At 43.8% G+C, this 22,414-nt stretch overlaps 2 protein-coding genes across 3 annotated transcripts in view; one reads left to right on the top strand and one right to left on the bottom strand.

Annotated features, from left to right (window-relative positions):
- aopep (aminopeptidase O (putative)) overlaps positions 1-7,952 on the top strand; it is a 131,669-nt gene extending 123,717 nt beyond the window's left edge. For both annotated transcript variants that reach the window (XM_063186207.1, XM_063186206.1), the window contains exon 17: positions 7,681-7,952. The gene's annotated coding sequence lies outside the window, so the exon portion shown is untranslated. The remainder of the gene's footprint in view (positions 1-7,680) is intronic.
- A 98-nt stretch (positions 7,953-8,050) lies between these two features.
- Positions 8,051-22,414, bottom strand: part of fancc (FA complementation group C) — a 72,656-nt gene continuing 58,292 nt past the window's right edge. The window contains exons 13-15 of the mRNA XM_063186208.1: positions 22,304-22,414; positions 19,889-20,122; positions 8,051-9,066 (exon numbers count right to left, since the gene is read on the bottom strand). The exon at positions 22,304-22,414 is cut by the window's right edge and continues 151 nt beyond it. Of these exons, the coding sequence (XP_063042278.1) occupies positions 8,794-9,066; positions 19,889-20,122; positions 22,304-22,414 (618 nt within the window). The 3' untranslated portion in view covers positions 8,051-8,793. The remainder of the gene's footprint in view (positions 9,067-19,888; positions 20,123-22,303) is intronic.

The following is a 22,414-nucleotide window of genomic DNA, read 5'->3' as shown; positions in this document are numbered from 1 at the left end:
TGTGTGTGTGTGTGTGAGTGTGTAAGTAAGAAAGATTGAATGTGCCTGTGTCTTTGTAAGAATGAATGAATGACACTGTGTGCGTGTGTGTGCGTGCGTGTATATGTGTGATAAAGACGTGAATGTGTGTACTTATAAAGAAAGGGTGAATGACACTGTGTGTGTGATGGAGACAGTAAACATGTGTGTGCTTATAAGGAAGACACTGAATGACTGTGTGTGTGTGTGTGTGTGTGTGTGTGTGTGTGTGTGTGTGTGTGTGTGTGTGTGTGTGTGTGTGTGTGTGTGTGTGTGTGTGTGTGTGTGTGTGTGTGTGTGTGCATGTGGAGGTGTGTGTGTGGGTGTGTGTGTACGTGTACGTGTGGATGCGTGAATGTGTGCATGTGTGTCCAGAGGTGGGGTGTACTATAGTGGCGGGGATGGGTGTGGAAAAGGATTGTTTTTGTGTCGGTTGAGATGGGTGGCGATAGTGGGTGGGTGGCAATAGCGGGTGCCGGGAGGAGGGAGGTGAGAGGACAGGAGGAAGGGACGCCATTAAATGGCTGTCACCGTCAGAGCTGCCTGGGTGGGGACGCACGGCCACCGCTGGGCCTCGCCGATAAATCCCTTACAACGACGCCGTGACAAAAAAGCTTTGTTGAGGAGAGAAGGAGAGAGAGGGGAGAGGAGAGGAGAGGAGGACCGGCTTTCATCCACAAAACAAGACGGCTTTATATGAGGGGAGAGAGGAGGGAGGGGAGGGGAGGAAAAGGGCAGGAGAGGTGAAAGGATGAGAGGAGAGGAGAGGAGAGGAGAAGGAATGGAAGAGGAGAGTGGCGATAGAAGGGATGGAAGGAGAGGAGGAGAGGGGGCAATATAGAGAAGAGGAGAAAGGGAAGAAATGAGAGGAGAGGAGAGGAGAGAGGACTGAGGGGAGGAGAGGAAATGGGTTAAAGAGATGAGATAGGAGGGGAGAGAGAGGAGAAAAGAAGGAAGGGGAGGATATAGCGGGTGGTGGCGAGGAACAGAAGGGAGGAGATAACAGGGGACGGAGAGCAAGAGAGAGAACAGGGGAGGGAAGGGGAGTGGACGGAGAGGAGAGGAGAGGAGAGAATGCTGATGTTTCAGGCCAGATCGCTTCCTCTGTCTGGCCAGCAACTGATAAATCACTTCCCGACCTCACACCCCCACCCCGACACACACACACACACACACACACACACACACACACACACACACACACACACACAATCTGTATCTTTCTCTCTCTCTTACTCTCTCTCTCTCTCACACACACACACACACACACACACAATCTCTCACTCTCTTTCTCACACATACACATACACATACGCACGCACACACACATACACACACAAACCTAACCCTGGACACATCTCCATCCTCCCTCCCTCCCTCCTCTCCATCCTCCCTTTATCTCAGGTCCCCGTCAGCAGCTCAGGCCATTTGTGCTGATGTTCTGTTCTGTCCTGCTCTCTTCTTCTCCCCCCGGTGCTTTATCTTGCCAGCAACATGTCCAGGCAGACACACAGACAAACGCCGCCTGCCCGCCCGCCGTGTGAATGTTTGCTCCGCGGTGGCACCGGCTTTTAGCTGTCACCGAGCCAAGAGGAGGGAGGGCGCACCGGGTAGCAAATACGGTGTGTGTGTGTGTGTGTGTGTGTGTGTGTGTGTGTGTGTGTGTATGTGTGTTCTCTACTACTACTACTGTGTCATTGTCAGAGCTGTGACTATGGCACACAAACACACGTACCAATGAGAAGTGGCTCCAGGGGCCAGCATGTCCTTCTACCCTCATAGACACACACAGACACACGCAAACAACCCCCTCTCTCTCTCTCTCTCTCTCTCTCACACACACACACACTCACACACACACGGGCAAACACACAAATGCACACATGTACACACCCTCTATCTCTCTCTCACACATACACCTTTATGTCAAAGTCCTGTTAAAGTCTTTTCACTCGTTTATATATCGACCAGTTACAAGTGTCAGGAAACCATTACCTTATAAGGCCCAGGATGGGTTTTCTCTCTACTTCTCTTTTTTTCCTTTTCTTCCATTCTTTTCTCTCACTCCCCTCCCTCCTTTCTTTCTCTTCTTCTTTTTTTTTGTTCTTTTCTGTTCTTTTCTTTTCGCGCCCCCCCCCACATGCCTCTGCAATCCCTCCTGATCTTCTTAATGAGGGACATATCCCCGGTGTAGCCGAGCGTGGAGAATCACAGGAGAGGCCCACCGAGGGAACGAGGGAGAGGAGAGGAGAGGAGAGGAGGAAGAGGAGAGAGCTGAGAGGAGGATGAGAAGAGTGCTAAGGGAGTTAAAAAGAGGATGAGAGGGCGGGGTGGAACAAGAGGAGAGTGTGGAGAATCGCAGGAGAGGCCCACGGAGGGACAGAAGACTGAAGGAGAGGAGGAAGAGAGGAGATGAGGAAGAGAAGAGGTTGACGAGAAGAGGCGTAGAACAAGAGGAGGGCAGACAAGGGAGATGGAGTGATGAGGGTTGGGTGGGTGAACGACCAAAGGGAGAGGAGAGGAGGAGGAAGAGAGGAGAGGAGGAAGAGAGAAGAGCTAAGGGAGTTAAAAGGGGATGATAGGAGGGGTGGAACAAGAGGAGGGCAGAGAAGGGAGATGGAGGGATGGAGTCGGTGGGGGGGGTGAACGAATGAGGAGAGAGGAAGAACAGAGGAGCAAGAGGAGTGCTAAGAGGAGGAGGAGAGGACAATGGAGACGGAGGGGCTAGGGGGGGGGGTGAGAGAACGAAGGGATAGTAAGAAGGGAGGGGGAAGAGAGCAGAACTAAGGGAGTTAAGAGGAGCACGAGAAGAGGAGTAGAACAGAAGGTCGGACAAGATGGATGGAGAGGTGACAGGAGAGAACAAACGAAAGCACAGGAAGAAGAAAGAAAAGGAGGAAGAGGAGAACTGAGCAGGTTAAGGGAGGACAAGAAGAGGGGTGGAAGAGGAGAGAAGAAGGGTGGAGAAGGGAAACGGAGTGGGGGGTTGGTGGGAGCGAGGGTGTCGGTGTTGGGTGTTGCGATCCGACAGGTCGGTCGTCCTTTCATGTCGGGGCTGTGTGGGTTCCTGGCGTGATGATTTGTGACTTAAGATAAAAATCACATTGCCAGGGATTACCACACAGCCACGGCCCTGGCGGTTGTCTTGGAGACCGAGAGCACCACCTCAAGGGGAGGAGGGTTGAGGGTTGATGGGAGGGTGAGGGAGGGAGGTGGGTGAGGAGTGGATGTGTAGGGGGGGATTGGAAGACATGGACATCTCAACGGAACTCTTCTTTCTCTCTCTCTCTCTCTCTTTCTCTCTCTGCTGACTACTTTGAGGAAGGACAGAAGAAAAAAAACGAAAGCAAGGAGATGGGAAGCAACCCCCCACGATCTCAACGGATGTAGATGTGTTAAGTGTGGTGTGAAATAGATGACAGATGACGAGAGAGACCAAAAAAGAGAGGAGGAGGGATAGAAAGAGAGGGAGATGAAGCAAGCAAGAAAGAAAGACACGGAGGGATAGAAAGAGAACAATAAAGCGAGAGAAAGAAAAGATGAAGTGAAAGAAAGAAAGAAGAAAAGAAGAAAAACAAGAAAAAGCCAAAGAAACAAAGAAAAACTCCGAGCAGGTGCAGAGCTTAGCTGATTGGTGAACAGTGATTTAACTCCTCTTTGTTCACAGTGGCTAAGTTCTGCCTCTGAGGAGAACTGCAGTCGATAATACACAAGAGAAGAGAAGAGAAGAGAAGAGAAGAGAAGAGAAGAGAAGAGAAGAGAAGAGAAGAGAAGAGAAGAGAAGAGAAGAGAAGAGAGTAGAGTGCTGCGTAACACCATCAAGGAAAGAAACCATCTCCTCAAGCTCCTCTCCTCTTACACCCCCACCTCATCCTAGAAAGGCGTCTCCTGAGGGCTCCAAGCTTAAGATGCTCACTCCATAAATACACTGGAAACACAAGTCTAGACTACTACTTACTGTACTCTACTCGCTTACGCTCATAAAGCCTTTTTCTGTCCATAGAGTACAAGTCACTTATTGGATTATAGATTCTTAGTGTTATTATTACTAGGAATGAAAGCATAGCTTTTGCTGTTAGATATCTTTTTTTTCCTTTGAGAAGCACCTGTGACCTGTACCATTAACATTTTTTAGCAAATGGGGTAATTGCCTTAATTATTTTTGTCATCTCTACGGTATTTGTTTGTTTTATTAATTAGTTTGGGCTTGTTTTGTTTCGGTTATGCCGGTTCCTATCACATAGCTGTGTCTGAGATACACACCTGGCTTAGGCTGTTCACACGCAACAACGTTAAAGAAAACAACTTTGAAAAGAAGAGCATAGCCAACAGCAACAACTTCAAAACAAAACAAACAAGAAAAGAAAATTAAAACACATTGTCGGCCACACCCTTTATTGTTTAGAAATGAAATTGAGTGTAAACATCTTGGTCGCCACGCCTGCTTGGATTGTCATGTAGTGTTGTGGAGCTGCCAGGTGAGAAACGACATTAAACTAAAAGAAAATCACATTCCAACAACTTTTACAAAAGAAAAGAAAATAGCATCCGACTGTTTTAATGTTGTTTTTTTAAGTTGTTGGTGGCATCAAGTTGTTGAAAGATGGAGCCGAGGGGGGAAAAAAGACAATGAAAATATTGTCTAGGGCTGTAAGGAGTTACTGGACCATGATTTTAGGCGACTTAGTTGAAGCTCTTGTTGGATTGTCAGGTAGCATTGTGGAGCTCTCAGGTGAGAGTGGGTGAGCGGGCCCCAGTGGTGTGTGTGTTGTCATCATGGGGCATCAGTCACTAGTGTGCGTGTGTGTGCATGTGTGTACAAAGTATATGTGTGTGGTGCATGTGTTGTCACACGGCATCAGTCACTAGTGTGTGTGTGTGTGTGTGTGTGTTGTCACGGGGCATCAGTCACTAGAGTGTGTGTGTGTGTGTTGTCACGGGGCACCAGTCACTGGTGGGTCTTCTGACAGGGCCAATTAGTGCGCCTCGCATGGCCTCGCATGGGGCCTGTCACATCAGTTAGTGTCGAGGAAACACAATGCAATGCTCACCGCACTGATTGTTTTTTGAAGGTCTGAACAGGCCTCCAGAGGTGAGCGTGTCTATGAGAAAGACAGCTAGTGTGTGTGGAGAAAGAAGGAAGTACTGTATGTGCATAATGTGTGTGTGTGTGTGTGTGTCCTTGTGTACAGTGCGCATGCGCGTGCCGGTGTGTGTGTGTAAACTACATTAGTTACTTTATTGATCCCAGAGGGAAGTTCAGGGAAAAAATAAGGAATGAAGTGTGTGTGTGTGTGTGTGTGTGTGAGAGAGAGAGAGAGAGAGAGAGAGAGAGAGAGAGAGAGAGAGAATTTGTGTGTTGGTGGCATATGTGTGTGGCATCCTTGCGTGTGTGTAAGGGTTATTTTTTAGGGAAGTGACGCGGCGTCGTGGCCGTTAGGATGAGCCCAGTGTTTGTTTGATCACTTCCTCTTCATTATCTCTTCTTATCTGTTCTCTTAAGTTGTTGTCTCAGAGCGTTCGTTAGTGCACGGAAAGGAAGGAAGAAAAAAAAAACCACCTGCCGTCCTACGTCATTGGTGCGTGTCTCATCATGTCTCTCTTGTCTGACACTGAGTTACCCAACCTGCACATCAATTCCACTGAGTGATCACCGTCTCCCGTCTACCTACATGTACCTACCTACCGCACCTACCCCTTTGTGCTCCCAGACACACTAGGAGCCCCAGACAGATTAGGGGTGGACAGTGTGTACAGTTTGATGGATTTCATTTTCAGCCCTCCCCTCCCACACACCAATTACAACTAATTTGTGCAGCACTTGGGGGAATTAACTTAGTAGACTAGGCCACGGTTCACTCTAAGAGAGCCTTACGGGCATGAATGGAGAAGTAGTATACCGTGTGAACGTACACTATTACATTGTTATTACATTGTTATTACATTGTCTGACTTATTCAAAGCGATTTTTTACTGGGTATTGGTGACTAAATAACAGAGCAATTAAAGTCAAAGGTAAAGAGGTTTATAGATATTGTATAGTTCTTGATGCAGATTTAAACAATTAAAAAAAAACCCTGTGTATTAGAGGCGATTGCTGTGTTAAATGTTTGTCTATTGATAAAGAGGTGGGCAGTAGCGCAGCACAGGGTCAGGACTGGACTGGGTGGCCTGATAGGTAGAGTGGCAGTAACACAGGACTGGGTGGCCTGATAGGTAGAGTGGCAGTAACACAGGACTGGGTGGCCTGATAGGTAGAGTGGCAGTAACACAGGACCGGGTGGCCTGATGGGTAGAGTGGCAGTAACACAGGACTGGGTGGCCTGATAGGTAGAGTGGCAGTAACACAGGACTGGGTGGCCTGATAGGTAGAGTGGCAGTAACGCAGGACTGGGTGGCCTGATAGGTAGAGTGGCAGTAACACAGGACTGGGTGGCCTGATAGGTAGAGTGGCAGTAACACAGGACTGGGTCACTGATAAAGAGGGAGGCAGTCAACCCAAGTCAAGTCAAGGGAACTTTATTGTCAAAAATCTATGTAACCGTGTTAGCACAGAAGTTTGAAATTGCGTTTGAGTAGTCTCCAATGTACAGTTAAACTAAACATATAAATAGACACTGACAAAAATCACACACGCTGCAGTAAAAACTAGCATACTGATAAATGAATGTACATTCTTCCTCCGACACATTCATTCACTACACACACACACACACTCACAGGACTGGGTGAGGATGGGGTCTCCACAGGAGTGGGGCAGGACAGGACAGGACGGGGTCTCCTGTGCCTACTGAGCTGATTACAGTTCTCCCCAAAACCACTGGCTCAGTTCAGCAGGAACAGGAGCCTCGCCCCTAAACTCCAACTCTGAAGACCATGCCTGAAGCCACCTCATGCCATCTCAACATTGACACATGCTGTAAACAAGTTGCCCGACGAGAGGAGAAATACCATGACTGCAACCTATGGATTTGCATTGCTTGTGTTGTACTGTAAATTTGTACTGTCAATATTTCCATCGTCTTGAAGATTGACACTAAACGAACAGCTACCGTATGATTTGATATCTTTTCTTTAAAGCCCATCCATTTTCAGTAAAATAAAAAGGCACATTTCTGGTAAAACAAATAACATTGGATATATTTTTTTCTCCATGCTTTCATTTGTTGTACAGTGCAGTGCCCTCAGAGCATGGGCATTGCATTTAGAAATATTTACTATTAAATGAATTCATATTTCAGACACTGACATTTTAGTGGGACTGCTGCTTGCACACCACTGTAAACAAGTTGCAGCATGAGACAAAAATGCCTCAACTGTAACCTTTGTATCTCTTGTCTAGTGTTTACTGTGTGCTACTGTCAAATAAGTATTTGAAGTATTGCTGCAATGTGCTTTGGGTAAACTGATGACAAGATGCTGTATATTACCGTCAAGTTACATGGGGGGGGGGGGTGTCTGTTTGCATGTAGATCTAAGCCTGTGGGTCTGTGTCTATGGTTAAACTGGACCACAGAAAGAATAGTAGGACAGATTGAATACTCAATTGTCCCAACTGCAAAAAAAGCCTGGGTGGATGGATGAGCTGTTGGCTGATAGCCATGTGTTGTCAGAGGTCTCTGTCTGATTGATGTGTTCCTCTGTCCCCTTGTCTTGTAACAGATACAGTAGGCCTTCAGAGAGACCCGGAAGGAGCCAGAAGCCTGATAGAAAAAGGACACTGGAGAAATACATCTCCAATCCATCCATCTGTCTGTTCTTTCCATCCCATGCGACCCAGGCTGCATTTGTTTCAACATAAAACAGCAGGTATATAGTATCAAACTGACTGGAAAGATATCAAACCAACAAAGATGGCTTGAACTGATTTTCTTCTATCTCAGACATACAGTAAAAGTGTCTGTTGGTTTACCGGACATGTTTTAAAGGAAACATGCCATGGAAACCAACAAACTTTTTTTTAAATCTCTGATATACACAAAAAGAATTAGTTATGTAGCCAACAGACATAATGAACATGATATTAGTAAAGAAGACTTGAACTTTTTAATTGAATGTATTTTTTATAGAAATGTATTACAAACTGATGGAAACATTTCTGTTGGTGAAACAAATACATTTATATTTTTCTACAAAAATAAAGATTGCTTTATGGAAATGGTATTGTTATCTCTTCCTTGAAATTTGAAATGGAATTTATTTTGATGGAGCTGTGTTACAAAGATTGATGAAAACATAACTGTTGAAATAAATACAGTACACTTGTATATTTATATTTTTTCGTCAAGAAAATAAAGATTGCGTCATGGAAATTGTGTTTTCTGATCCTCTCCTTTCTACCAGGGTCTTAGAGTACAGAAAGCCCTTGCAGAGAGAGAGAGAGAGAGAGAGAGAGAGAGAGAGAGAGAGAGAGAGAGAGAGAGAGAGAGAGAGAGAGAGAGAGAGAGCCTGGCTTTTCACATTCCGGCACCCACTTCACCCACAGCCACAGCGTGAAAACAGACATCACCTGACTCCTGGCTCTAGCAGGGCAGATGGCCCGGGCTCTTAAAAAACGCCCCCGATTTTACTACCGGCGCGTATTTCACAACACCCTTCTACCCCCATCAGGAATCTCACGCTGCAATAAATTATTCTCACTTTTTTTCCTTTTCAGTGGGGCAAACAGGCATTTTTACGTACTTACACATTAGCTTGCTCACTCAAACACACACACACACACACACACACACACACACACACACACACACACTACACGTACACAAACACAGACGCTCACAATGCTTTCCAGAGGGTGTCCTCGAGTGTCCTCAACCTTGCCTGAACCCTGGCACCGGCCGAGGTGTCGCTACTCAACCTCAACGCTACGCCAGCCAGGAGACACTCGGCTCCCCACCTCAGGCTCTCTTCTTCTTCTACCTCCTCCTCCTCTTCTTCCATCTTCTCCTCCTCTTCCTTCTCTCTTTCCATCTCCAGCTCCATCTTCTCCACCCACTCCTCCTCCTTCGCTGCCATCGTCTTCTTTTTATTCTTCTTCTGCTCCGATATCTAGTGAAAAGCAAAACTGGTTATTTTTCTCTCTTTTTTCTCTCTCTTTTTTTTTTTAGCAATTGTCATCATCATCGTCGTCGTCATCTTTATCATCTTCTTCTATTCTGACACCAGTGAAAAGGCAGGTTATTTTACGTATTTCCCCCCTTGCTCTTTTCTTCTATTTCCTCCCAATTATCATCTTCTCTGACATTTTGTGAAAAGCCAAGAGAGTACCGACGTCATATTTTTGTCTTTTCTTTCCTTCTTCCTTTTTTTTTTCTTTACAAAAAGAGGGCACATCTCCCAGACTGTGAGCAGCATGACATCCCACTATGTGCACCCTGTAGTTAAAACATGGTAGCAACATCGGTAATTATGACTTATGTCAGAGTGTGTGTGGCGCTCTCGATGTCCGGTCGTCCCCTGTGGCCTTGGGGAATGTGTGTGTGTCCGTGTGTGTGTCTGTGTGTGTGTGTGTGTGTGTGTGTGTGTGTGTGTGTGTGTGTGTGTGTGTGTGTGTGTGTGTGTGACAAATGTCAGTGACAGGAAGCATCATGGAGATGACAAATATGCCAAGTAAGCACTATGGAGATGGAAAGGGAGAGAGAGAGAAAGAGAGAGGGGATAGAGTTACTGTTCTTGGGAGGCCTCGTCAGGTGAAAACTGTGAAATTTAACGCCAAACTAAAATACACAGGTCCTTCCGAGAAGACTCCATCGACCTCGGGCTGGAAAAAGATTAGAACATGCACAATAGCAAGCAAACAGATGATCCATACTGTATGTGTGCATCCATAATCACAGGCTCCTGTGTTTGCTATTTGTTTAGTGTGTTTCTCTTCTAATAGGAGGTACAAAAGTGAATTGTTTTACCAACTATATCTCTTAGCACTATCTGTTTGTAGCAAGTGGTGAGGTATGTTTCAATGAAAATGTTTCAATCAAGTATGGAAAGTACCAAGCGTTTTATCCTTTTAAGTCAGGATGTTTCCCTTCTGTATATGGTAGGTTATGCAAGAGTGCGTTACTGTGTGTGTGTGTGTGTGTGTGTGTGTGTGTGTGTGTGTGTGTGTGTGTGTGTGTGTGTGTGTGTGTGTGCGTAGTGCTTTTAACAGTTAGCTGACAGGTAACCTCTGAAACCTCTGTGTCCGGTCACCAAGACACGCCCAGTGTTGTGTGGAATACAGCAGCGTACCCAAGCCACACCTGCAGCCTTGGGGAAGTATGGCAGCAGCTGTGCTAACGAACTAGAGCTAGCACCTGTCATCAATATACACACACAGGACATAATAATGCAGGTGTTTGTGAATACGGTTTACGTCCTCCACTGCAGTTTACCCAATCCACAAGCTATCTCAGCGCCTCAACATGTTCACCAGTAAAATTGGGTCTCAAATATTCTTGCCATTTTCATCACCAAGAGTCTATAACCGTTGAGTGTCATCACAATTGGTCTGTTACAGGAGTCAATTTGATCAAAACAAGACTTTTTGTGACTTTTTGTGACATGGTATTGGACCGCAGTTGAACATTAGCCGGCTTACGCTGGGACGTTTGGAGTACATGCAGTATATGAGTGATTCTCTAATTCGCCTACACTTTTAAGTCCGTGGATTTTATTTGGCAATTCCACTAACTATTAACTGCATCCAATGATGTTTTGGACATTAGAAAACATTTATCTTTCATATAATACAGAAAGTGTAGACATAGCATTATTTCCCTCAGCAAGAATGAATATTTAATACTGGTTTTGGGCGTTTTCATGCCGTCCTGTTTTCCAAATGTCAGATTCAGTCTTCATATTAGCATGTAAAGAAACTTGTTTTGCCCAAGACGATTGCAAATGTTGATTCACAGTAATCATCACAATATGACAAAACTGTCAGAAAGACCACTGTCCTTTCCATTATACATGAAATTTGCCATTTTGTTTTTGTCCACGAAAACTGTGTTAACGGTGTCACAGTCTGAAACCTCCTCCATAAATCAGTAATGGTTTGGTCTTAGGCCATACGAATAACATCACGTGATGTCATAACCTCTTTGGCAGGATACGGGAAGACTTTTTGGTAAATATTGAGCTCCATCCTTCCATAATTTAATCCATTCTTTTTCATGTTCTCATAGCGGGAAAATTGTCTGTCAACGGTGTTATCAACATATTCATAAGAATCTGTATTAGAAATCACATGTAGAAAAACACAGATAAAGCATACAGATACATGAATTGATTAAGGTGTTGTGGTGGAACTTCTGAGGTCCTCAGTTAGCACAACACCATAAAAATGGCTGAAATGTCAACGGTGTTACCGTCAATGGTGTTACAATTAAGTATGACAGTCAGGGTTGCCAGATGAGGCTGATGATTTCCAGCCCAAAAAGTGATCAAAATCCGCCCTAAAAACCCGCCCAATTCTATTGATTTATATGGCAGTGGGAAGGTTTTTCTGATAGATGCCATTTTTACCCGCACCCGGCCATCCTAAGCAGCCCAATTGGCCGGGAACCAGCCCAATCTGGCAACACTGATGACAGTTGAGGAGGAGTATGTTTTTGCCAATTTATATCCATATTGACAGACAAACAAACTAAATAATTTGTGTTCTAGGGAGATGGGTTTGTCTGCTCTGTTTTTTCTCCTAAAAAAGTGCCGACTTGTTCCTCTGCACTGTTGACCGTAACACCGTTGAGTGTTTTGAAAGTGTTTTTGCGCTATTGATCCCTTATGTGTTGGAAAAATCCTATGAACATACACTAGGGATTATCTCTGGAGAAGGAAGTCTTGTGTAAGGAGGGTGACTATATTCAAATCAGACGTTACAGGGATTTATGATGAAAAATGTGTCAGTCTGTATCACAGTGACTCATAAAATCTTACTTATGAAGCTCAACAATCACATTTTCTATATCAGTTGCACAGATTAAAGACAACATTACTGCTAAGGGACATAAGCACTTTCAAACATATATTGTTTCAACTCTGTAGTATTTTTATATATGTTTGAAATGACATAGTATTTGTCCATAACACTGTTGACAAAATAATTAAGCAAATGTTCGCTTTCATTACAGTATTTATCAAATGATTTAAGATTAAGCTTGGTAATTTGTTTGTTTGGAAACTTAAATATATACACTATGGAAACATCTAGGTCATTTAGTTGAAAAAAAATACTGATAATTGACATTTTCCTTTTGCCAAAAGCGTAGGGGAATCGTAGAATCACTCATATGAAGAGGTCAGACACAAAACCCTCTGAACGCCATTACAAAAATCTGTGAAACTTCCATTTTAAGTAGTATTTTCTCCAACTAATCACAATCAAAAAGCCACTTAAATGTTACTGTATCATCACGTACAACAAGTCAAGTGCAAACGATATGAGATGAGCTGATATTAAAATTCACACAATTTTATAGAAATACAGGTATTTTTTTGTAAACTCATCACAAATGCGAGGAAGGGTTATGCATATTATCCATGAAATAAAGTCAACTGAAATGCTTGTAAGCTAGGCTGATATGAGGGCCTATTTCCTCAAGGACCCGTTTCAGGGGCCAGAGTTCAGTATGAGTCTGTTCCATGTGATGGTGCAACGGGGAAATATCATCCGTACTCATGGGCCTCCTAACACTATTGATAGCTACACCCTTGACCTAACATCTCCGCATTGTCATCACCCAACGGCACCAGCCTAATTGATTACGTTGATCGAGGTATTGATCATATTGCAAGTGTCATTGTTGTATGATTTCTGGGAGATAAAGTAAGAAGGATGAGACGAGATGTTTGAGTCACTGTAGAACATGTCGATATGAAGAGGATGCAGGTCAGCTTAAAATCAGACACAAAATGCCTGGTTTCTTGTTAAAACGTAGATATTCCTTACAAGCTCATATTTCATTTTGTTCACGTCAGAAATATCTTCCATAACAATGACATTTTTTCTCTCACCTATTGTCAATTACTGTAATGCTATTTCTGACAGTTTTTCCTCTCACTAATTCTCAATGACTACAATGCTAGTTCTGACAGTTTTTCCTCTCACTAATTCTCAATAACTACAATGCTAGTTCTGACAGTTTTTCGCTCGCCGATGCTCATTACTGAAATGCTATTGCTGATCATTTTAGTCACGCCTGTTCTCAATTACTGTAATGCTCCATGTCCTTTTCCATCGTCTCAGTAGGGCGTTAACTATCTGCAAATCACTCACAATGCAGACACACATAAAGAGAGGAGGACTGGCCACAGGACTGACCTGGTTTCTTTCCAGCTCAGACTGGCAGTTTTATGGACCACTATGTTTATGCCCAGGTTTTATTTATAATTACATCATTTTACGTCATCGTTTATTTAGCCTAATAGCATGGAAAAGTAGCCTACTACGTTGACGTGGTTTTCACAAGGTGCATAGGTTTTAGTTGAAATCATGGGTATCAGTTTATTTACCTACAGTACGCATAATACTTTGATGATCTATGCACACATGACAATCAATTTGTAACGTGTAAAGGGAAAGTCCATTGTATTAGTAGCCTTAAAAATGTAAATGTATCCATATCTGATGTAAGATTACTTTATGTCTTCATACTTAAATCGCACATTCATTTATTGAAATGTACATATATTCATGTGCTAGCATGAACAGTATATCTCCCAAGATGCTTTGCATGAGACCAACCTTAACTAAAACTTGGCCCAGAATTTCAACTTCCAAAACAGAACACTATGAATTCCAGTTGCACACCTCTTTATAAGCTTTTAAGGTCTTAGGGTCAGCAGTGCTATTTCCTTGAGGCTGAGTCACTGATATCTCCTATCGAAATTATTCCACTCTTGGTTTTCCACACTTCCCAGTCCGCTGACGTAAAAGCGAAAGTTAACAAGAGTATCTGCCGCTATCATAAAACACTGAGCCGCAAAGGTGAGTCTTCTCTATAAACCTTGGGACAGAAAGGTGATTTCCTTTTCCTGTTTTTCCAATTGGCAGAGAGTTCAGTCACATTTCTGGGAACTGGGGGGAGATATCACAGTTCAAGAATGTGTCAAAGGTATCAGGAAGAATGCTTTATGATATAATATCTGTTTTTCCCCTCCAAAATTGAATGTGGGATACCATCATGACTGGGCTAGGATAAAAAAAACTGGGTAGGGCATTTTCAGTGGAGTCTAGTCCACCAGGCATCCAGAGACAATGAAGCATATGACGACATTAAAGTAAAGTAATATGAGCTATGTTGACTGCAACAGCCAAAAATGCTTCATTTGTATCAGGCCTCTGTAGTGGCATGAGGACTGTTACCATTGAGGGTGAGGCCAGGCCAAAAAACACTAACAGTCCTCTGTGCAAATGCCCTGTATGCCCTATGACCTATCCAGTCATGTACTGTATGTCATCATCATCCTTCAGGTATTCTCCACTTTCAGGTGTCCCTTCCCTGTTACAGATTTAGAATGAATGGATGTCAAATGTGTAATTAATACCACCATAGGAATCTGAGATGATGTTCTAAATTATTCCCACTTAAAGTAGCGCTTGAGCTACTTTGAGCTGCAAGAAAAAAGCCATGCTGTATTTATAAAAATTCTGGCACACAATGACTCGATTTCCACAGGATAAAAATAGCCTTCTCCTGCTGTTATGTCCATTTTTTACATTTATACTGAGTGATTTTTTTGTAATTTGTTAAGACACTTATAATGCAAATTTTGGTTTGGTACAGTAACTTTGTATTTGACTACAGCGTTATTCTGCAGTTTATATCCATTCTTTTACATTTATGCACATGAGGAATGCACATGTATCCAATATCCAACACAATGCTGTGCAGTACTCATATACACATATGTGTGTGGGCCCCTTGCATTTTACACCTGACCTGGGTGGCGGCAGCATCAAGTGGTGATTCTAGATTTTCATGGGGCCCCAAGCAAAAGCACAACACTTGAAAACAGGATTCTAAGTGGCTCAGGGGCCCCAAGCAGTGGCCTGTGCTTTTCTGTGCAGAGGCCTCAAAAGTAAAAGTCAGGGATTAAAGCAAAAAAAAGTAATCTGACTGAACTTTTTTACCGGTTAGGCACCCGATCGAGTATCACTCCGTAACCCTACGAAAACCAATGTAGCCAGGCTCTGCCCTCATGACGAAACATACATGCAAGGAATGGTGCCAGAGCCAGCGGCATAGGCAGACGGGGCAGTCGCCTAGAGCAGAATAGGCCTATGTCTTGAGGGCGCCAGTAATACCAAAAACTGCCACAAAATCAGAACTTCAACCAACATAAATCTTTACACTTCACATGAACAATGAATATTCATTATACACTCAGTAGACCTATATAGACTCAGTATGAGTGTACCTGTAGGTACTAGATCAGATGTGCTCAATCAGATGTAGGCCTACAATGCTATGTTTACAGATGCCAATTTCTAAATACAAAAAAAGGAAAGAGGGCGGGCCGCTCACCAGATTGACTAGAACTGGCCGAGAGTGGAGGGATAATGGATACTATATCAGACTGCAAAGATTGAACTGAAATTTGGGGCATGTTTTGGTTATTTCCTCTTATTTCTACCCGTTGTTTATGAATTGTTCACAACATCATGCAGAATGGATTCACAATGAATGCTGCTTCAAAATGGTAGCTGATCTCACAGAATTATTGACTTGGAATTGCAATGTGTTGATACAGTGAGTGATCCCATTATGGGGTTTTTTGTTGTAGTAGTAGGCTATATTTTGTCTTTCACATTAGAATGGGCAAACACTGTTCTGGTGAAAGCACTGGTGCGCATTGCTTGCAGTTGTATTTCTGACATTTAAAAATCCCTGATCATAGCAATCAGAGGGAGAAAACTAGCTTTAATTATTTGTATGTTTTTCACCCTTCGGCCTTTTTTCAGTATTCATCCTGTTACAAATAACTTGTTGACGTTTACAAACAGGGTGCGGTATGTCTACCTCTGTGTTCTACCGTTTTGAAAACTACTGGCTACTTTTTTGCTTCTCGATGTGCGGTGCCAAGCACACGCTTACCATTGATTTAAAAAAACGTCCCCGATTCTTCCTATGCGCACGTGTTCTACAAGCTGACAGGACGCAGCAGACACGACAGTCACAGACATACGTCTATCGTTTACAAAAGTAACACACTTTCCTTGTCGCGCAGCTTTCCACTCGAATCAAGGCAAATCACCCACCCATCAGTCCTGAGTGCGCAGTGCGCAAATAGGCTAACTGAACTCAAACGAAACGCATAGTCCGAGAAGATGGGCACAGACGTTGAGCCACTCAAAAACAAGCGCGCACACAGAAATAGCGTCACACAGTAACCAGCCTTGAAAGTGAAACAAACGTCGAAACGGCATTTATCGACCATGAGTCCACCCATCAGAACACTGCTTCCCAGAACAAGACGTGGCATAAATTGGCTCTGCCAGGGATAGCTATATCCGTGACCCAAATGCAACCCATTTTTAACTTATTTCTTGAATATATATATCGGCAACAACAAAGTTAATCTGCTATGAGTACAGATGAGACTGTGAATTATCCGTTGTCAAAAAGACAACTAGCTCCACACGCAGCCAGTCAAACGCGCTGAACTTTGAGGATGAAACGCATGGTAGGCTATCCTAGTTAGCTGCCATAGTCGTCCCATTGGGGCTATGAATAATGCTAGTAAGAGTCACAATGCTTAAAAGGCAAACCCTTCATGAAAAGGACATCATACGCAGTCGAAGTAAACTATTCATTTTTTTTTTCTAAATATCTGCCACGGCAGGTGCAATGATATGGAAACGTCACTGCACTTTATACATTGTATTACAATTATTTTCTTTTCTGCCATCAGCAACAATTTTGGTTATTTATTTATTTAATCTCTCGCGTTGCGCTGCCACAGAATTGTAGACCGCTCGTGTACTTTTTTTGGAACACGGAAGAACAGGGGATGACCCAAAACTAGGCTACTGATGAGTGAATGTTGTATCACACCGCCAATGGTGGAGTGTAGCCTAACTACATCCGTAGGCCTACACCAAACACACCTCTCGTCCCCTTCTCATGACCAGGAGTGCTCTCGATTTGAGTTCAGTTGGAAAGTAAAAATTGTAAATTAATTGACATAAATTATACGGACGGAAATCCGTCCAAACGAAACTCCAGTTGACGGAATTCCGTCGTAGCGACGGAAAACTTTAATCCCTGAAAAGTAAAAGTAAATTCATGTTGTAAGAACAGCACTAGCACATGATATTGCGAAGCTGTTACACCATTTACCACATTAAAACAAATGAGATAGATTAACTGTTTTGTTACTGAAAAAAAAACAACAATAAAAAACTAACAAGAACCCACCACAAACTTGATTCAACCAGTGTGGAGTCAGCTGATTGTAGGACAAGTGCACATGTCTACTTGTAACTCATAAGTTACTGTACCTGTCTTGGAAGGAAACTGTTTCTTTTTCACTTTTACTTTTAACACCTCCGATGCTGTGCTACGTTGTGCTGTACTGTGCTGCCTATTGGCTAACTAGTAAAGTACACTACACGCCTCATATCCCCCTGAACACTTTTAGCACAGATACTAGTACTGTAAACACAAACCAGGATTTCCTCCTGCACTTTAGGCCTATATTGAAGGTGGCCACCTTTATAGTAGAGCCCACCATCACTAGAGCACAACTTAATTGTATTGCAAATGTCATTTCTAAGATTGCTTTACAAAACATGCCATATTTCATATGAAACGGCATAACATTAAAATTATATCAGGGGCGTATATGGCAAACAGGCCATAGAATCAGGCTTAGAATGAGACCATGCAATAGTCAGGGGCTGTGGTGGAGCAGAATTTTGCATTTGGAATATGTTCCAATATGTTCAGTTACTTTTGCATCTATAGGTTTAAAACGAGAGCACACAGTCAGGAGCAGTGGTGGGGGGAGTGGAATTCATGTTTTTGGAAGGCAACTTTGTTCCAATACCTTCAGTTACTTCCCCATCTGCTGTGGCTGGTTCCAATTAATTCAGGTCTAATCTATTGTAACAGTGTGCGCTCTGCAATCAATCACTCCTGTGCGCTGAGGTTCAGCGCCCGCCACAGCCACAGCCACAGGGTCAGACACCAGTCACATGCTCTGTCTGGGGCACATAGAAACCCAGGCAGGCATTTCAGAAACCCAGGCATACACATCAGTAGTCGCTTTCCATCCATCTTTGTCAACGTGCATTTGAAAATGCTCGACTCGAGAAAGCCTGAAATGCCTGATCTTTTGCCGTCTGAAAAATGTGCATAACCGATGCAAATCAGTTGAATGGAAACTAGCGTCTCATTCATCTCGCTCACGGTAGACAGAGGAGTCACATAAGCATAGCTCCTGGTTGGGCCTCGTAAGGCAGTCGGGAAGGCTTCTGCATGAAAGATAAAAACATTTTCAAAGCTGAAAAAAAGATTTCCAGTTCCTTACAATTTAGTTCCTTTGAAACCTGACTAGACTTCTGTGTTACGTTTCAAAAAGCGAATAAACCTTTCGGAGAAAAAAAAAAGAACGTTTTGAAAAATCCAAAAAAAAGATGTCCAGTCACTTAGAATATACTTCCTTTGAAACCTGACTATAATGTTACATTTTGTATCAATTGTATGACTAAACAGGTTGAATAGAAGCCTGATTACTGTCTGCAGATACTCTCGTGCATCCTGGCTGAGGCAAAGAACTACTACATGCACATTGTAACGGAACATTCACATACAAGGTTTGTGTGCGCGGGGACAGGGGCAACGCTAGCGCAAGAGGTTCATGGGCTGCTCAGTTGGTTAAGAATTATAGACCCGAGATAAGAAAATGGATGGTCACGATAACTTCAGATATGAAGTGGACGCCACAAACTCGGGCATTCCTGTCAATGTCCTCAGTCCAGTCAGTAGGTTTAATTACTTGTAACCACATCTCCTAAACTTCTGGAATGGCCTATTTTAGAATCTATACTGGTATAATCATATACACAACAGGACGGCATATCTTCTCTCTTCAGGGTCTGCACTGTGTGTGTGTGTGTGTGTGTGTGTGTGTGTGTGTGTGTGTGTGTGTGTGTGTGTGTGTGTGTGTGTGTGTGTGTGTGTGTGTGTGTGTGTGTGTGTGTGTGTGTGTGTGTGTGTGTGTGTCCAGCGGCTTTGTTTTGAGCGAACAATGCAGTCAGTCATGCCGTAGGCTTTGAAAATGGTCTATATGTACACTGTAAGCAACAGGTGTTCTTTACTGCAACTTTGGAGAGATTTCCTTTGGAACTAGGGATGTTATGGTTAGGGAATTTCTCCGGTGGTGAACCATTGCGTCTCAACAGCACTGTATGCAGTGATATCGGTGGTGGCGGTGGCCCAACATGACACCACACTGGGCATCTCAGGTGATTCATTTATGCAGTTATCGCGACAGCCCAATTGGGAACCTGGAGATACGTACATTCTCTGGGCCACCATATTTATCCACTACAATCAAGTTATACTTAGCTGACGCTTTTATCCAAAGTGACTTACAGTAATTACAGGCTCTTGGTTACAGTCCCTGGAGCAATCTGGGGATTGGTGCCTTGCTCAAGGTTACATTAACCATGGGTGAAGGTATAAGAATACACCTTAATTATATTATATTAATTCAAACCTGCAACACATCTGATCCAAAGCTAACCCCCTTAACCATTAAGAGTTTAGAGTAGAGCAGAGCTACTTTATCGATCCCAATGGACATTAAGGGAGGAAATTAAGGATGGGAATGCTTAGAAGGAAATGCTTAGAATTCCGTTCCTTTGACACCAGACAAATACCGTTACCTTTCGAATGAGTTGTAAGACGGTGATGTCACACGGAGCCGGGCAGAAGATGGCGAGGTTGAGGAGGAGACGCAACAGGAGCAGCTTCGAGGACGAAGACGAGGACGAGCAGAGCACGTCAGCCGTGGCCTCCTCACGCGCCCCAGGAGGTGGATGAGGAGGTGGTGGTTGAGGTGTCGTCACCGGTCGCCAACACAGACTCCTCAGGTCACCCCACGCTCGCTGCACGTGTTCCTGGCAACACAAACCATCCAACAAGCACCACCGGGGGGGGAGAAAATCAATTACTAATCAATCACCACAACAAACAAACAAGCAAGTAAGCGAGCAAGCAGGGGGTCTGCAGAGACCCACCGAGGCTATTCTGGGCAAAGCTAAGCTGGGCAAACAAACATTGCACGAGGACTGGACTCAATGTAAAGTCTGACACCCTGCAAAGTCAAACTATGTGCAGATGGAAATGAGGCATGCAAAAGTTCAAGACTATTTTTTATTACCATTTCGGTTGTTGTTGCTATGTCTGAAACTGACCATGTGCTGTTTGCTATAGGGTTCATTTTTTTAACTGGAGAGAGTTGGTCACAATGTGCTGTAAAACCAACATTTACAAGTACTTTTTCCAACCTAAAGCATTGTTTTGGTTTCAGTGGTTCATGAACTTTTACCAGGATGAACTTAAGCTGAGCCACGCTCCGGAAGATATAAACCGCACTAAGTACATTTTGAATGTCTACTCTATCAAGTGAAACTTTTAAATAAGGCAAACAAGATATCACACCAATCAAGATAAAACACAAAAATACAGACTAAATATTAAAACAAATACAGACACTGCAAATAATAAAAGACACGGACTGCAGTTAAGAAATACAAACATGGAAAACAAAGAAAGAAACTAAGTCAGATTTTGAATCAGCGGGGCCTTCTCTGTTTTTTTGTTTTTTTTTTGTTTTTATTGCCAATTCAGCAGCTATGCCTATATCATGGCCAATATAGATTTTTTTAAAAATGTGCTCGCCGTCTCTCTGTAGTTTCTGAATGGAGGGCGATTCCACTTCGAAAATGTTTCTAGCGATGGGACACGAAAACCCACTTTCTGTTGCTTTAATCAGGGATTTGGCATGTTGACCCCTGGCAGTAAAGCCTGGTGTTCAGGGGTGCATACCAGGAGGCCTCCTGTTTGGCTTGGGGTAAAGTGTGCACATCTTCACTCGGCCTCCCTAAGTACACACAGGCAAATGCACGCACTCGCTCGCTCCATTTCTCTCTCTCTCTCTCTCTCTCTCTCTCTCTCTCTCGCTCTCTCTCTCTCTCTCTCTAATAGTCTCTCTGACTCTCCAAGTATAGACTTAAGACACGAAGAAACACACTCACATACGTACATGGACACACTCTCGCTCTCTCTCTCTCTCTCTCTCACATATAAACACACACGCACACACGCACACCTCCAGCCAGCCAGCCAGACACACCTGCTCCTCCAACTGGCCGTGTAGATATTTGCGGCGAGGTTTAAAAAACGGTTGAACTCGTGCTGACCCTCTTTGTAATGCCTTGCAAATGATTGGTCTTAGGAGGCCCCATAACACACTCTTCTCACTCTCACACATAAACACGCACACTGTCTCTCTCAACACCTCACACACACATACATACTGTAACACATGACATGTTACATACTCTCACACAAACACACACACACTTTCTCTCTCAACATTTCACACACACATACTGTACATACTATCAGACACATTAGGCCGGGTATAGATATTGTTGTGGTCTAAAGCCTGGTGTTTCAGGGTTTTTTGTCTAACCCCTGTACATATTGCACACTCACACACTTTCTCTGTCGACATCTCAACACACACACACGCACACACACACACACACACACACACACACACACACACACACACACACACACACACACACACACACACACACACACACACACACACACACACACACACACACACACACATAATTTCTCTCACATCTCAACACACACACACACCCTCTCACACACATCCTTCCACACATAGTACATCCTCTCACACATATTACATACTCTCACACATACATAGCGCATGCACTCTCAACACACACACACATATTTATTCTCACACATAAAACGTGCATACACATACTCACAGATGAATAAGCAGTCACACCTTCGCTCTCACACAATGCACACACATACATTCTTTCTCACCATCAAACACACACATGCTCACACACAAACACTTTTTCACACACGGCCACCCTCAGGCATCAACACACACACAGCGCACGCACACACGCGCACACACACACACACACGCACATACACGAACCCCTTTCCTTTTCTCTATCTCTCCTTCACACACACACATACACAAACACACGCACTAGTCGCTTCGATGCTGCCAGACCTACCCACTGCTGTGTCCTTTGGTGCCCTCTGTTGGTGGGGTGGTAGAAGAATGCCAGGAGCCAGAGCAGCAAGGCCGTGGAGGAGGAGGACAGAGAAGAAGAGGAGGAGGTGGA

Source organism: Engraulis encrasicolus, chromosome 21 (assembly GCF_034702125.1).
Source record: "Engraulis encrasicolus isolate BLACKSEA-1 chromosome 21, IST_EnEncr_1.0, whole genome shotgun sequence".
In the NCBI taxonomy this organism is placed as follows: domain Eukaryota; kingdom Metazoa; phylum Chordata; class Actinopteri; order Clupeiformes; family Engraulidae; genus Engraulis; species Engraulis encrasicolus.
This window is presented reverse-complemented; position numbering and strand designations above follow the sequence as displayed.